Raw genomic sequence first — 15,917 nt, 5'->3', positions numbered from 1 at the left:
CAACCAAATTAGCTTTGAAGGAAACGTGAACGTGTTTTTTTGCCTTTTTTCAATCCTATGAACTGTCGCTAAGCTTTTTTGTATTTGTGAAGAAATACAGACGTAAAAATAACAGTTAACCTACCGGTTGTCTTTTAGATCCATAATATTTAACTAATAGTTTTTTAAATTATAGAGAAAAAATATTCTTATTGTCAATTGTATTTAGATGGACCAACAATCCTTAACCTTGCTGTAGTTGGTTTGTTCCACAAAATTGGGAACAGTTACACCATTACATCACTAAAAAGAAATGTTACCATTTATTGCATCGTTGATTCAAACCCACCATCCAAATGCACTTGGTACAATTCAGACACCAAATTGTGTAAGTATGTAAAAACAAACCAATGCTATTCGCCTGTCTAATAGTTACAAACATGTACAGTTTTATTTTATATTATTCACTATGTCACCAAAACTATTTTGGAAACTCTGAAGTTTTAAAAAACGGCTTTTTGCTGCACGGTTTATTTTTAGCTTATTTTGAATTTTTTTGAATGCAGATTTGCCGTTTTCAACAGTTCCCGTCCAATACAACTCAACAAATCAGCAAAATAAAATGTTAATACAATTACAAATCCCTACGACAAAAACTACAGGTAGAACTGTCGTAACAAAACAAAAATCAGCGTTTACGAAACTCTCCCAAAATCATTTTCAGGTTTTGTGTAACAATCACTTCTTGTAAAAATTGATTTTAAAAGCAACGAACGATAGCATGGACCAGATGTGCAACCTGTGGACCATTGAAAATAATTTTGCAGCTCGCAGAGACGATTGGATTTAATACCCTGATAAACGATCATCGTTCGATTTATTTATTTTTTAGGTTTCTAAACAGTTCGACAAAGTAATTGGCTGGAATCACCTGTGAATTTTACTGATAACTCCTAACGTTTATAAGCGTATTTATCACAGTCAATTTAACCTCTACCTGTTATAGGTGTGGCCATGTATTTATGGTTCATTAATATCAGAGGTAAATTTACACCCTGGAATAGACCAATCAAAAATCCGTATCACCACTCAGCCACATGTGTAACAAACCATATAAACCTAATTGTATATTTCTATAGAAACACAAGAGGAAAAAGGCGACACTTCGAACGGCCTGATGAACGCATTGCTTATTGTCTTTATTGTCCTAATATCGATAGTCATTGTAGTGTTAGTGGTGTGTTGTATAATTAAATAATTAATATTGCTTTAGCTCATGTAGTACACATCATGTACAAAATATATTTTTCGTCGTTTTTTAGCAGAAAATTAGTGTGTGTTTTCGTAGCTTATTTTCTGCCACAAACACACAACTCCTTCACTCACAACACCCTTGCAATAACTGACCTCTGAGTGCTCAGCTAATAGCAACTCTATGAAATAACCCACTTCATTCCACATCAGTATACCGGTTCATGCACAGAAAGATAATACGCTACAATAACAAATATGTTGTAAGACATGTGTACGCTTGTCTTAAAACAAAAACGTGCTTAATTCACAAAGAAAATTTACCTAAATATGCTTAAAGAAGGATTTACCATGTGTTGGCAAATATACGTTTGGCTTTTGTTTAAACATACAGGCTACAGACTACATATAGCATAATCAGGTATGCCCACACAAAAATAAAATAAAAACTGTATGAAGGAATTGTTTTCAGGGCAGCACATGATTATAACCAAAGACGAACTGCGAGAGTAAGAATATAACATAACTGTTCTTTACGAAGCTATGGAGATTTGTAAAATACATTGCCTCGCTAGAGGTCGACAAAGAACAAAAAATATTGAAAATGTTGCTAATACGCAACTAATCCCAAAAAAAGAAAGTAACGTCTCATAAACTTTTATAAATTTGTTGGGCTAAAACACAAAGCCATGTTTTACTCGAGAATTTAATCTTGAAGAAAGATTTGCCAGATTGTAAGGGAATTACATGGCGTTTGTTAACATTAAACAGGTGTTGTTGTATTTTGTTTTGTTTCAATACAAGTTTCATGTATATGTCTACAAGTTGCAACAGTGCACACGTTGGTATTGCTTCACAAAAACGATAAACGGATATTCCTTTAGCAAATGCCGCGTATCCTTTTCCACCAGCTAAATGGCCTTCTACTAAAGCATCCATTTACAGACTTGGCGAATCTGCAAATATTTGTTCAACACACAAAGAAAGTCACGTATACCATGGGGGCGTAACGGGAGCGGAACAAACTACTAAACCCAGTTACTCATTGCCTATGCTCTTCAGTTTGATATCAGCCCAAATTGCAAAACAACTGGTACATAATAATCTTGTATTAGAAACGACAAGTTATCGTGAAGCAACGACAATGCTAGAACCGACAGACACTAAGATGTCACACAAAAACTATTTAAGCGCCACAACGCATAAAAACACTTATTTTTTAACCAGTTGGGATTTGGCGCTATCAAACACAAAACTCGATCTGTTCGTCGTTTACATTATAGTTTGAATTTAGTTAATGTTAAAAAAAACTTAATTTGTCTTGTCAATGATTTTTTGTTTTACAATTGTGGATGTAAATTGATTTGTTTAAAATTTCAACCCCGAGACTCAAAATATTTTGTTAGCCAACTTTTAAAATGTTAAAAAAGGCAAATGGTTTGAAAACATTGGGGTGAACGCAATAAGAGTAATCCTTGCAGTTGATGTAAATCGCTTTTAAAGTTTGTTGTAAACAAAACAACGAACGTAACGTAATAATAAAAATTAAACAAAAACACAAGATATTATTATAACTCTGGAAGTGATTAATCGCACTAAATACAGTTTAAAAACCTTCGTAAAAATGGAATAACTAGCAGTAGTGTCCCGGAAAGAGCTTCACATGACTCTAATATGTAATATAACCTCTGCAAATGTTGGTTTGACAAAGCCACGCCACATTTGTTTCACAAAGCCTCGTTCTGTTTTACGGCCAGGAGGTAAATTGGAAGTAGATCGTTAACTTTTAATCCAATGTGCTGAATCATCGAGATCCGTATACCAGTATACAAAAACACAAAAACGATTGTAAATAAATTGGGATATATACGTTACCCAATGCCAACGAAAGTCAAAACAAAACGCGGACTAAATTCGTCTTTACCTTTAATGGGAAACAAACATTTGCAAAAGAAAAAAAATTAAACGAGTAAGGGTAGGTTCAATGTGAAGCCACGATACAAACACTTCATACTGTCACACTAAAAACATGGGTGTGATAAACAGCAAAATAAAATATACTCCAATTAAAAATGATGGAAAATTTGGTACGTATAATTCCAAGGGACGGTTTAATTGTCCAAACAATGGCACTCCTGTGTATGAATCTGGTATAATGAGAATACAAGCAACAGTTTGTTTGCCAAATGCCACGTGGAAAGGATAAAATGGTCTTCAATGTGTCACAGGTATTATATTTGAAAACCAATGCTTTCATTAATATGCTTCGATTTATTTTTTGATAACGAAACAGTTTACAACGTAGTATAGCCTGTAAACTAACAACCCTTAGCAGCTATGGCTTGTATTTTTAATACCGGTTGGCGGTAAAATTTCTTTAGCAAACGGTTCGCAGTGCAAAATGTATTGCCGACAACTATTGTTTAAAACCAAAATAATCATCAACCAAAGTCAGTTATGATAATTTTGGAAAAAATAGCTTGGGTAAATTGTGGAAGTATTTTTTTTTTAATTGCAGCTCTGATTTTTGGGAGCTCTGTGTTCATCTTAACCACCAAATCCACCAAGCAGGCTGACTTTACATGCAGCTTCAGGGAAATAGGAGTTCTATTTCTGGCAGTCACCATAACTTGCAGCTTGGTTCAAATGTGAGCATTCATCATATCTGCGTTGTTAGTTTAATAGGTGCAGTAGTTTTTCCCATTTTTGACATAAAAAACTTTGTGAAAAATAACATAAACACGTGACATACAACTACTTTTATTTTATTTGTCATTTCGATGTTTATGTAACGATAAAATGTTTTATGTGTACGTTTTCCTTTACGTTGGCGCTACCTTCAAGTGTGCAGCCACTCGTGACGGTGGTGGATTTTCTGGTCATTCTATTGTTGGTGTTGGCGAGTGGTGTACGTTAATTGTGATGGAATAAAATGCAGAAACAACTCTACATTTATTAACTGTATTTCAGTTATTCATTCAGTATCAATAATTGTTTATTATCAACGCTTTGCCTAGTGGTTTGCAAAACCATTTCAGAATATGTATTAGAACTTTAGGTACTGTGACGAATTTATTTGCAACCCCCCTAAGAGACCGTTTCAATCTCAGTCGTAACCTTTTAAACCCGTTACTGGTATTGTTGCAAGTTCACTTATTTGCATAAATCTACGTGACGTATAAAATCTTTTTGGAACTCCCTTGCAAAGATATTTATGCCATGCTTAGTTGTGGTGTTAATTACAGGTCATCCAAGGCAACTTTACGGTAAAACCTCATCACAATGGAGAAACAATAAAGTGTGTAATAATTTTAAAAGATGAAACTGTTTTGGTATATGTGAAAAAAATCGAAGTTTATTGTAAGTATAAAAAAGCATGACTTAAGAATTTCTCACGTTTGTTTACAGCCAAATTAGCTTGTAGGAAAAAAGTGAAGGTGTTTTTCGCTTTTTTTGATCTTATGAACAAAAATCCTGCGACTGTCGCTAAGCTTTTGTTTCTAAACTTATTTGTGAAAAAACAGATGTAAAAAAGTAATGGTTAACTAATCGGTTGTGTTTTAAATACAAAATTGTTTATCTGACAGGTTTCCAAATTATAGAGAAAAATTTTTCTTATCGTCAATTGTATTTAGATGGACCAACAATTCTTAACCTTGCTGTTGTGAGTTTGTTCCTCAAAATTGGAAACAGTTGCATCATTACATCACTAAAAAGAAATGTTACTATTTATTGCATCGTTGGTTCAAATCCACCACCCAAATGCACATGGTACAATTCGGAGACCAAATTGGTTCAGGCTTCACCGAAATGTGTTGTAATGACAAACTTGAATTTAACATCCAACATAAGCTTTCATGCTTTTAATGGATTTGGATCTACAGCAGTTGAAACAATCAAATCCCGATTTAAGTGTGTAAAAGCAAACCAAACTATTTTGTAACCTTAAACCTTGGAACAAACATATACAGTCTTTTTTGTTTTATTTAATATGTCACCAAAAGATGCACGGTTTATTTCACCACAAACCATAGCGTCGATCAAATATCGGTTTACCACTAACCGGTTGTTGTCCACTTGTTTTCAAATTTTCCCTGCAACATGCAATAAACGTTTTTATTTGAAACAACGTAACACAGGTTAAGGCCATTAGTTCATTTTAAATTTGTTTCAATCCAGGTGTGCCGATTTCAATAGTTCCCGCCCAATACAACTCAACAAATAAGCAAAACAAAATGTCAACCCAATTACAAATCCCTACCACAAAACCTACAGGTAATATTGTCGTAACAAAACAAAAATTAACGTTTACGAAACTCTCCTGTTTTCGGTAGTAAAATCATTTTTGGGTTTAGTAACACAATCACTTCTTATAAAACTAGATCATAAAAACACCCAACGATAGTGTGCACCCGGTTTGCAACCTGTGGGCTTAAACATAATTGCGCAGCTCGCGGAGACGATTTGATTAAAAACTAATAGTGCCCTGCTAAACGATCTTTGTCCAATTCAACTCTTTTGGTTTCTGAACAGATAACACTAGGCGACATTTTCAACTTTTTTTATTTTTATTTTTTTAACAGTTAATTGAGTTTACCTAATTGGACTATGCTGATTCCGAATTGGCAGTCAGAATTCACCTATCACGTCACACGTTTGTGCAAAAATTAAATAAAAAGTTTACTCAAAAACGGTTGTATTAAGGGGACTTGTGCCCTATTACAGGTCACGAGCTCCGTACATGAAACGAAACACAGCCTACACTGTAAAAATACTTGGGTACTGGCAACCCAAATTGATTGGGTAGAACGACCTTTTGAGATTGGGCACATTCGTTGAGACACCCAAGAAAGGATATTGGGTACATATTACCCAAAATATTTTGGGTAGTGCACTTTTGGGTAATCACTTATTTTTTTTCTTATTTGGGACAGTACCTGAATTTTTTATTTTGGGTAACAATAGCTATTTACCCAAAATTTTATTTGGGTATCAAAAACCTATTTGCCCAATGTTTTGCATTGGGTATTTTATAAATTTTTGGGTGCTTTGCGACACATAAAATTTCACTCACATTGAGCTCTTTTTTGAATGCCTTTCCAATTCAACAAAAGCATAAACAACGAAGTACAACAAAAGCATAAACAACGAAGTTTAATGACAATACCATTTTCAAGTGCATAGTTGCATTTGCATTGCAAGTTCATGCACTGACTGCTTTACATCCGGTTTTTCTATTTTAAGCCACTGTTTTTGCAAAAATGCCAATGCCAAATGCACATGAGGGCAATATTCATAATTGAATACAAAATAATAGGCAAACATTGCAGTTACAGCATCAACCATGCTTAAAACTTCCATGACTGGCGTTTTCTCACAAAAAACAACAATCTTTTTTATGCTGGTAATGGATCCAAACACAGCTACAAAAGGTTGATGACGGTCAACCACTGCCTCTTTGATGTCGTCCATTGTTGTGTTTTCCTGGATAAAAACCCATATTTACCAAGTGAATATTTATTGTGTATGCCATTCAGGCACCAAAATTATTTTATGAGCTATAAACCCAAAATAGGGCATGCTTTCGACCAGCAGCATCAGTATAATACAACAACTGGGCAAAAAGCATGACATGTTGATTGTTCAGTCAGGTCCAGTACCAGCCATATATTTAACATTTAACAAGAAATCAATCACTTACAGGACAAATATCCACCAAGTAGCGTTCACTGATATGCACTTTCTTTGTGTTTGTTCTCAGCATGTTGCACAACAACCAGCAAGCAATGATAACAGATATATCTAAAGAAAAACATGGTTTAAATATTTCGCGATCACAAAATGACAAAACAGTCTTTCATTGAAGATTAAAGCTTTAAAACAATACAACTGTTGTGTTTTGTCTAGTTTTCATTCAACACATATAGTACACTGAATTTCCAGCAGTATGTGCACACTCTCACCTAATGATAGTGATTCCTCATCAGAATTTTGAATCGGCAAGTGCTGCAGTGTCCTTCTTATCAAAGGAGAATGTGTCTGCAATTGTGCATGTGTGATGATTTTGTGAAAGATAGTGTCACAACTACATATATTTACAATTCTTTTCAATTCTTGAACCAGCTGAAAGAAATAGAAGCATAATTAACAGTTTTGTATCAAACTTAAAGACATGCATTTTTTGCATTTACCTCACTATACATAGAAAGAGCAGGCCACTCCTTCACAACAACAGTAACAGTTGGGTTTGTTGCCATAAAGTTTCGTCGTAGTGGAAATGTTTTTTCCATTAATTCACAAATTAGTCTCTTGTTTCTTTGAGCGCTTGGTTTTTGAAATTCATCGCCCAACAACTAAAAGCAACCGAAATGTAATAATGACATACATACATCTTTTATTGTTACAAATACATGCTTTCCTCAGCTTGCATAATAAGTTACTCCAATCAAACCAATTTGCAAAAGCCTTTAGGGTCTTAACACAAAACACAAGTAAAATAATTGGGCAGTCACTAAACAAAACTTACTTCTTTGCAATGATTCATTTCAACCAGGTCATTGCCTTCCATGTAAGTAGATTTCCTCCGTTTTGCCAATACTGTTGAGGCCGTTCCACTAGAGTTGTTTTTTGCACGTTTTGATTGTGATTTGATGTTGTTTAGGCGACGATGTTGTTTTAATTGAGTATTCAGTTTTTGTGTAACTTTTTGTAACCAAAAAGTCTGAAAAACAGTATTCTTACTTTTTTCAAACAACAGTCAGTGTAAAAACTGCTTACCTTTGCTTGTTCTTCGGACAAACTAAGTGATGCTTTTCCCAATTTGACAAAGGCATTTATTGCTGACCTTCGGGTTGATCTGGTTGGATGACTATTCACAGTAGACATACATAAAAACAAATTAATACATCTATTTCAATTTGGTCAACAGTAAGCAGACTGCACCTAGGATACATTTTTATACCTTTAGTTATTGCAGATGTTACTTCTACATACATATAGACATATAAAGTTTAATACATCTATTTTAACTTGTCAAATGAAAAGCAGACTGTATACCTTTCATACAGTTTCATGACTCTAATTATTTCAGATGTAATTTCTTTTTTTCCTCTAGTGGTTATCTCTCCGGTGCGAATCAAATTCTTTGCATAAAATCCAAATTCACATTTGTCGATGGGAAACTGTTTCGGCAATGGCCTTGTTATGTTAGGAAGATCAACACTACTGTTGAGTGATGAACTTGATAAGCTCTCGCTATCCTCAGAGCTTGACAAAGGTTCGGTATCAGAACCTGAATTTTCTGTCAAAAATGCTGTTGGAACAACTTGGATAGCTTTAAGTGCTTCAAAAACCTTTAAAATGTGTCCTCTCGGGATTCCTGGCAATATTTTGAACATAATGTCCAATTCTAGCACAGAAGAGAGGGCTTTTCCATCAAGTTTGTTTTCTGAACATAAAGCCAAAATTATAACAGGCTTTAAAAAACTGTAATATGGAACTTAAAAATGCAATAAATATGTTGTGATGAAAAATCTCACCAAAAAAGGCCTCACACACTTTCTCCTGGTCTTCACTGTCCTCATTTTTTAGTGCAGACCTAACAATTTCAACCACTTCATTTACTGACAAATCCATAATTCAAACCTATACTGAATAGCTTTATCACGCAACTTCAAAGTTAAAAACAACAAACAAAACATTTATAAAAACAACAAACAAAACATTAATATAAAAATAGAGTTCAAAGTACAAAGATTTATAACGAGAAACTACTTGTTTAAAACCTGCCACTGCAACATCGCTGTCTCGTGTTATCCACAAAGCGCGCCTTTTTGCGGCGATAGGAGGACGACCAGTGTGGTCGCGCGCCAAATTTAAATTCAAAATTTCAAAGCAAATTTTCTCTGAATTTACAAACATCTGTGGAAAATCAGCAGTGTTAGTTTTGCTTCGCATAATTGTACTAAGTGAGAGTTTGTAGCTAAAAAGTATCGTGTGCATAAATAGCCAAAAAATAATTATTAAGTCTTCCCTCTCATCCGATGCGCATGCAAATAGTTGTTGAGCAATAGTTTCAGGCGCGCATGCTCACTCATGTCATGTGTCGCTTGTAAGCGGTTTTCCGAAAGTGGAAAGGTGGGTAAGATTCGAGACAAGTGTTTTGGAGTGTAGGCACTCATTTAGGTTTAAACATTTTACACTTTTCGATTTCAGAGTGAGGTCTGTAGGTGACCAAGGTAATATTGTCACATAATCTGTGTTGAGTTTGTCACATAATCTGTGTCGAGTTTATGCTAGTTTGAAGGATATGGAACTAGAAGTCAAGATTTTGTACATGTGCACTTTCTGCAGAAGGAAATTTCACAGTGAAATGGCAGTAAAAAGGCATATTTTTGGTGCTCATTGTTACGACAGAGGATTTAATCTTGAATGCAATGTTGATGGGTGTTCTGCTCGCTTGAATGACAAAGTTTCTCTGCGTAAGCACATGTATAGAAGACACTATGGAAAGCTCTGGCGAATGCCCAATACATGGTTTGAAATTATATCTACAAATTATGCATTTGGGAATGAATACGAACAGCAAGTTGTGGCCTTGCACGATGACATACTGGAACAAATTGATGATACAATTTGCAATGATCTGACAACACCACAAACCAGCAGTGAGTCTGTTGTAGATATGGATATGGATTCCCATGATGACAGTGAACATGATGATATAAGTAACATGGACTTGGACATTGGTACCTTCAACATGACATTAAAACATGTTCACACCAGAAAACAAGAAATGGCTGTTTCACTGTGCAAACTTAAAAGTGATTGTAATTTAACTGAGTCCTCCTTGCATACTATACAAGTTTGGGTGGAGGCTCTTCTTGAGGAATGTGTTAGAACTGTTATAGGAGGAATTAAACGTTCTTCTAATGCTACCAGTTTTTCAAACTTTGAAGATGTTTTTCAGTTGGGATTGGGTTTGGCAAATCCTTTTCGTGACATACAGATGGAATACCAAAGAAAGGCTCTCCTTCCAAGCTTGGTCGTAAGTGCTATTTGGTATACCACCTTATGTTGGAGCATGTGTGTTTCAAATAGGTATAAAAATTATTAAATTTAGGCTCCAACAAGGCACATACTTTTTGAATGTCCCCGAAATGGATCACAACTGGGCATGAAGCACCATTCACTTGAATACATTTCTTTGATTGATCTTCTGAGAAGTTTGATTGAAAATTCCAGCATTTACCAACAGGTAATTTTGTGTCCAGCTTCAATAAATTGCAACGGTACATGTGACAAATATATAAAATCTTGATGACAGGTGAAACAGTGGGAAAATGAAGACCATTATTTGTATGAAAGCTTTACCAATGCAGACTATGCGAAAAAACATGATCTCTTTTCATCTAACTCTGTAACTCCGGTTTTGCAGCTTTTGTTTTACTACGACGGATTTGAGGTTGTAAATCCGCTAGGATCAAAAACTGGCACCCATCACATAGGTATGATCAAATATGTGCCCCAATTACCTTGTATTTGGTACATACATATTAAAATGTTGTTTCAGGCGGGATATATTTTTCAATCTTAAATGTCCATCCAAAACTGACTTCATCTGTGCATAGAATTTTTTTGAATACATTGTTCCACACAACTGATTTGAAACACCCACAAATTGGTTGGAAGAAGATACTGGAGCCACTCAACAAGGAATTGAAATTGTTGGAAAAGGTAAGATTCCTTTTTGCTTGTGTTGGCACCTTGAAATGCAAATATGTAGCACACCAAAAATTTTTTGCAGGAGGGTATGGAATTAACTATTTCTGGCAAAACTACAAGAGTAAAAGCCACAATAGCACAAATGTCTTTGGATAATTTAGCAGCCCATTCCATTTTTGGATTCACTGAACGGTTTTCAGGTTCAAATACATTTGTCTCCAGATACTGCTTATGTACTGGCAGTGATATACAAACTAAGGTATGCATAAACTAGTTTATTAAGAATTTCAGGCATTTATATTTTAGCAGTAAACATGTTTATCGGAATTGTTTGCTTTCAGAACTCCTACAAACAATGCACATTAAGAACAAAAGAAAATTATGAAAGTTCAGTTCAAGTTGTTGAAGCCAGAGGAAAAAATCATAATGGAATTAAAATGCGCTGTCCAATAAATTCTATTTACTTTCATCCAACTGAGAATTATGCTGCAGACATACATCATGATTTGTTTGAGGGTTCCATCCCATACATTTTGAAGCTGACCTTACAGGTATATATTTTTTTTTAGTTGCATATACTTTGCCTTCTCCACCAATATATATGTTTAACAAATGAGGTTTATTTTGTTAAGAGTTTAATATTTCAAAAAAAATTCTTCACACTTCAAAGTTTGAATGCAAAGATAGACTGTTTTCAATATGGTGTTGATAAAAAAAACAAACCAACAATAATTTCTCACAGTAAATTGTTGGATGATAAAAGCAAACATTTACGACAAAATGGTAAGTTTTGCTATTTTGAGAAATAGCCAATTTCATTTGTGATAGCCAGTATTTTTGCCTTGCAGCCTCCCAATACTGGTGCTTGTTTAGAACTTTGCCTATGCTGGTTGGAAACTATATTCCAGATGGAGATGAAGTTTGGGAATTGTATTTATTGTTTTTGGACATTGTTGACATGTGCTGTTCTCCCAGAATTGCAGATGAAACAGTTCTTGAACTTGAGGTTGATTTAAAATGTTTCATTCAACATTTTCACTACATTTATCCCGAGGCTGTAATAATCCCCAAAATGCATTATCTTTTACACTATCCCAGGCTAATTAAAATGGTCGGACCTTTAACTCAATTTTCATGCATGCGATTTGAATCTAAACACAAAGAGATGAAACAAATAATATCTAGAAGCAACTGCTATAAAAATGTGCCCTACACCATTGCAGTTCAACACCAGCTACAATTGGCATCAACCATGTTGAAAAGGGACATATTTTCTTTTGATTGTGATATCAAGAATTTTACGTTAGTAAGTCCAAGTATAGCATTTCAATTGTTCGATACCACTCCCACTAATGAGCCATACTTGCAAAAAACTGAACATCTAATTTATGAAGGAATTACATATTTTAAATCCTGTATCTTGTGCACCAGTGTCAGTGAAGATGGTGTGCCGAATTTTATGCAAGTTGACAGTATTTATCTGAGTAAGTTGTGTGGTGCTATATTTGTTGGTAACCAACTTGGCATAATGTCATACTCCCAACATTTCCATGGTTGGTCAATTCACAATACATTTGTCAATGAATATGTTGTGCAAAAGAAAATCACTTATCCCCATCCGATGCCATTGCACTCACCATTTGGTTGCTTTAAAAAGTTTGTTTGTCCCAAATTCAGACTAGAGACTTGCTGTTGAAATTGTTAATGTTTGTCAATGTGCATGTTTCATAAAACCACAGTGTTCTTTTGTCACTTGCTGTAAAAAGGGCAATAAATGCTTTCATAGTGTTCATTACAATGCCTTTGTATTTGTCAGCTTCATTTATTGCATTTTGATGTTACCCCAAAAAAGTAATGATTTTACATTTTGGTATGATACCAATGTACACAATTTCTATCAATCACATTTTTGGGTAAAATTTACCCAATGCACCTTGTGATTTGGCAGTTGGTATCATGTCATTTTACCCAATAAATTTTTGGGGAGAACAATGAAGAACCCAAACAGTATTTCATTTTACATTTGGGTACCTCATTATTTACCCCAAAGTAAATTCACATGCATTTTCAGCAACCCTTTTACCAAAATTCGGTTTGGGTCAAATAACAACTTACCCAAAAATTGATAATTATTTAGTTGGGTACAATAACATTTTACCCAATTTCTAAAAATTAAAAAAAATGGGAATTGCTTTACCCAAGTTTATTTTGGGTTAAACAATCCTGTACCCACAAAACAATTATTTTTTAGTTGGGTACCACGAGATTTTACCCAATTTTGATCATCAAAAGTGTTGGGTACTTGCTCTACCCAAGTTCATTTTGGGTAAAACTATCTGGTACCCTAGTATCTACCCAAAAGTATTGGGTAAATGTGGTACAATACCCAAAAGTGCCAAAAATATTACCCAATATTTTTTTCAGTGTACAAGGCGCTTAACTTACTCAATTGGGTTTGAGATTTTGTTAGCTTAAACCTTAACCCTCTAAACCAAAACCGTAGACCCCAAAAGCACATACTTATGTTCATTTCCTCAATAAGCTTTTGATACAAACAAATTTTCTTTCCTATTGGTGTTTGGCATGAATTTTCTTCTTTTAGCTTTTCTTGCAGCCTCACTATTCTCGCAGTCGCGTTTCAGGCGTCCTGGTGAAAACGTTCACCATGCTCCTAACTCATGTCAAAAACGTTTTTGGGAAAATTGGCCAAATGTGCGTGTAGAAAATGAACCGTCGAACTCATTATACATCCAAGTGCTTTAGGGTTTTGAATTTTATGCTTATTTTTGACCATGAATCCAAAAACAACACATGAGCAAAAGTAACATTCTTTTCCATGTCCATTCGGGTCTCTCCAAACCATTGGCACACCAAATGCTAAAGATTTTTGTTTTCCAATGCTCCACTGCCTCAATGATGACACACAAGTACGACACACTTTGTGCGGGGGCCCATGGTTTGTCTTGATCCTAATTTCGCACCGAAATAGGCATAATAGACATTTTTGACAAAAGGTGTTTTATTCTGCCGTATGTATACGCACAAGCTGGCATAATGTACTGTACATTTGCTGGTATTTTGCCAACTTGTGCTTGTATGTAGCCTGGTTTACTCACATTACAATTATTATGATGTCACAATGATGTATAATGGCTATGACAAAAACATACTATGGCCCAATAGCAAGGAATACTTCATGAACAGGATGTTATTAGTAGTGAAATGAAAAATTTTAAATCACAAAAAATAAAAAATCTTGACGTGATAGAAAAAATGCGACTTCATATTCGTAATCAGCGTAAGAAAATTATCTTAGAAGTAACCATTTCCGCCAGAAAATAAAAATCATGTCGGCCAGTGTAATGCATCCATTTTTTTCGAAAAAGAAATACGCTGGAATTGTAAAAATAATACGCAGATTTATGAATCCTGTGAATTTTATTAATAACTCCTAACGAAATATGAGCGTATTTATCAAAGTCAAGTTAACTTCTACCTGTTATAGGTGTGGCCAAGTGTGTTTGGTCCATCAGCATAAGAGGTTAATTTATTACATCCCTTGTATAGATCACTTTTTAATTAGATTATCACCACTCAGTGGCATGCGTAATAAACCATATGAACCTGATATTATATTTCCACAGAAACACAGAACGAAAAAAGCGACATATCGAACGGCCTCATGAACACATTGCTTATTGTCTTTATTGTCTTAATATCAATAGTCATTGTAGTGTTAGTGGTGTGTTGTATAATCAAATAAATACTATTCTTTTAACTTATGTAGTGCACATCTTGGCAAATTGTATTTTTTGTCGGATTTTGGCATAAATGCTAAATCGTCAGCTAAAATGGCATTATTATGATGCGTTTTCGTATATTTTCTGCCACAAACACACAACTTCTTATCTCACAACACCCTTGCATTGAATGACCTCTGATTGATCGGCTAAAATAACTCACTTCACGCCACATCCGTACACCGGTTCATGCACAGAAAGATGATACGCTACAATACAAAAGTAGGGCATTTGTACGGTTTTCTTTGAGCTTATACACGCTTAATTCACAACAAAGCAAATTTACATAAATAGGCTTTGAGGAGAATTTCCCATGTGTTGGCAAAATTGCGTTTGGTTTTTGTTCAAACATTCAGACTATAGATTACATAGAGCATAATCAATTTGCCCATACAGAAATAAAAAACAAACTTTATAAAGAAAATGTTATCCTGTCAGCACTATAAAAAAAGTTGAACTGCAAGAGTAAGATTATAACTTAACTGTTTTTTACCATGCTATGTTTTTACCAAGCTTTTGTAAAATACTTTACCTCGCTAGAGGTCGACAAAGAACAAAAATATTAAAAATTTTGCAGACACGGCACTAATTCTAAAAACAAAAAGTAATGCTCATAGACGTTTCAAAAAAGTGTTGGGCTAAAACACAAATCTATTTTTTGCTCAAAAGTTAAGCCGGTAATCTTGAACAACGGTTTGTCACATTGTAAGAAGGGAATTGCATGGTATTGGTTAACGTTAAACAGGTGTTGTTGTATTTTGCTTTGTTTCAATACAAGTTTCATGTATATGTCCACAAGTTGCAACATTGCACAAATTGGTATTGCTTCACAAAAACAATAAACGGCGATTTCAAAATTTACGTTTAGCATATGCCACATAGCCTCTTTCCACCAGCTAAATGGCCTTTAACTTAAGCATCTATTTATAGACTACGAAACTGCAAATATTTATTAAGCACTTAACGAAAGTCACGTATACCACGCGGGTGTAACAGGGGCGGTGCAAACCACAAAACCCGGTTAATCATTACCTATGCTCTTCAGTTTGAAACCAGCTTTAATTGCGACACAACTGGTAGAAAATAATGTTGTAATAAAAACGGCAAGTAACAATGGCTAGAACCAACGGACGCTAAGGTCACAGCACAACGACGTTTTAAGCG

At 34.7% G+C, this 15,917-nt stretch overlaps 3 protein-coding genes across 7 annotated transcripts; 2 read left to right on the top strand and 1 right to left on the bottom strand.

Moving 5' to 3' along the window:
- Positions 1 to 4,029: 4,029 nt before the first annotated feature.
- Positions 4,030 to 14,716, top strand: LOC145212846 (uncharacterized). Its single transcript, XM_080081106.1, has 7 exons — positions 4,030 to 4,119; positions 4,476 to 4,556; positions 4,617 to 4,626; positions 4,866 to 5,169; positions 5,235 to 5,263; positions 5,410 to 5,505; positions 14,598 to 14,716. The coding sequence occupies exons 1-7, from the start codon at positions 4,030 to 4,032 to the stop codon at positions 14,714 to 14,716; spliced, it is 729 nt and encodes a 242-aa protein (XP_079937232.1).
- Positions 6,312 to 8,885, bottom strand: LOC145214154 (uncharacterized). Of its 2 annotated transcripts, none has more exons than XM_080082626.1 (8): positions 8,769 to 8,885; positions 8,287 to 8,677; positions 8,008 to 8,098; positions 7,757 to 7,951; positions 7,422 to 7,583; positions 7,194 to 7,353; positions 6,932 to 7,032; positions 6,312 to 6,714 (listed from the first exon to the last, which is right to left on the bottom strand). In XM_080082626.1, the coding sequence occupies exons 1-8, from the start codon at positions 8,863 to 8,865 to the stop codon at positions 6,403 to 6,405; spliced, it is 1,509 nt and encodes a 502-aa protein (XP_079938752.1). In that variant the 5' UTR covers positions 8,866 to 8,885; the 3' UTR covers positions 6,312 to 6,402. The 2 variants fall into 2 exon arrangements, with proteins under 2 accessions (XP_079938752.1, XP_079938753.1); XM_080082627.1 differs by having other exon boundaries at positions 7,194 to 7,269.
- On the top strand, positions 8,951 to 12,743 carry LOC145214152 (uncharacterized). 4 transcript variants are annotated; one of them, XM_080082623.1, is made up of 8 exons: positions 8,951 to 10,276; positions 10,352 to 10,486; positions 10,667 to 10,736; positions 10,802 to 10,965; positions 11,036 to 11,212; positions 11,295 to 11,504; positions 11,586 to 11,736; positions 11,802 to 12,743. In XM_080082623.1, the coding sequence occupies exons 1-8, from the start codon at positions 9,539 to 9,541 to the stop codon at positions 12,647 to 12,649; spliced, it is 2,493 nt and encodes an 830-aa protein (XP_079938749.1). In that variant the 5' UTR covers positions 8,951 to 9,538; the 3' UTR covers positions 12,650 to 12,743. The 4 variants fall into 4 exon arrangements, with proteins under 4 accessions (XP_079938749.1, XP_079938748.1, XP_079938750.1 ...); XM_080082622.1 differs by having other exon boundaries at positions 9,127 to 10,276; positions 10,556 to 10,736; XM_080082624.1 differs by lacking the exon at positions 11,586 to 11,736 and having other exon boundaries at positions 9,142 to 10,276; positions 10,556 to 10,736; positions 11,802 to 12,109.
- Positions 14,717 to 15,917: the final 1,201 nt, after the last annotated feature.

Source organism: Phallusia mammillata, chromosome 2, assembly GCF_965637545.1.
Source record: "Phallusia mammillata chromosome 2, kaPhaMamm4.hap1.1, whole genome shotgun sequence".
Lineage (NCBI taxonomy): Eukaryota > Metazoa > Chordata > Ascidiacea > Phlebobranchia > Ascidiidae > Phallusia > Phallusia mammillata.
The sequence above is the reverse complement of the archived record's forward strand: the minus strand, read 5'-3'. Positions and strand labels throughout refer to the sequence as shown.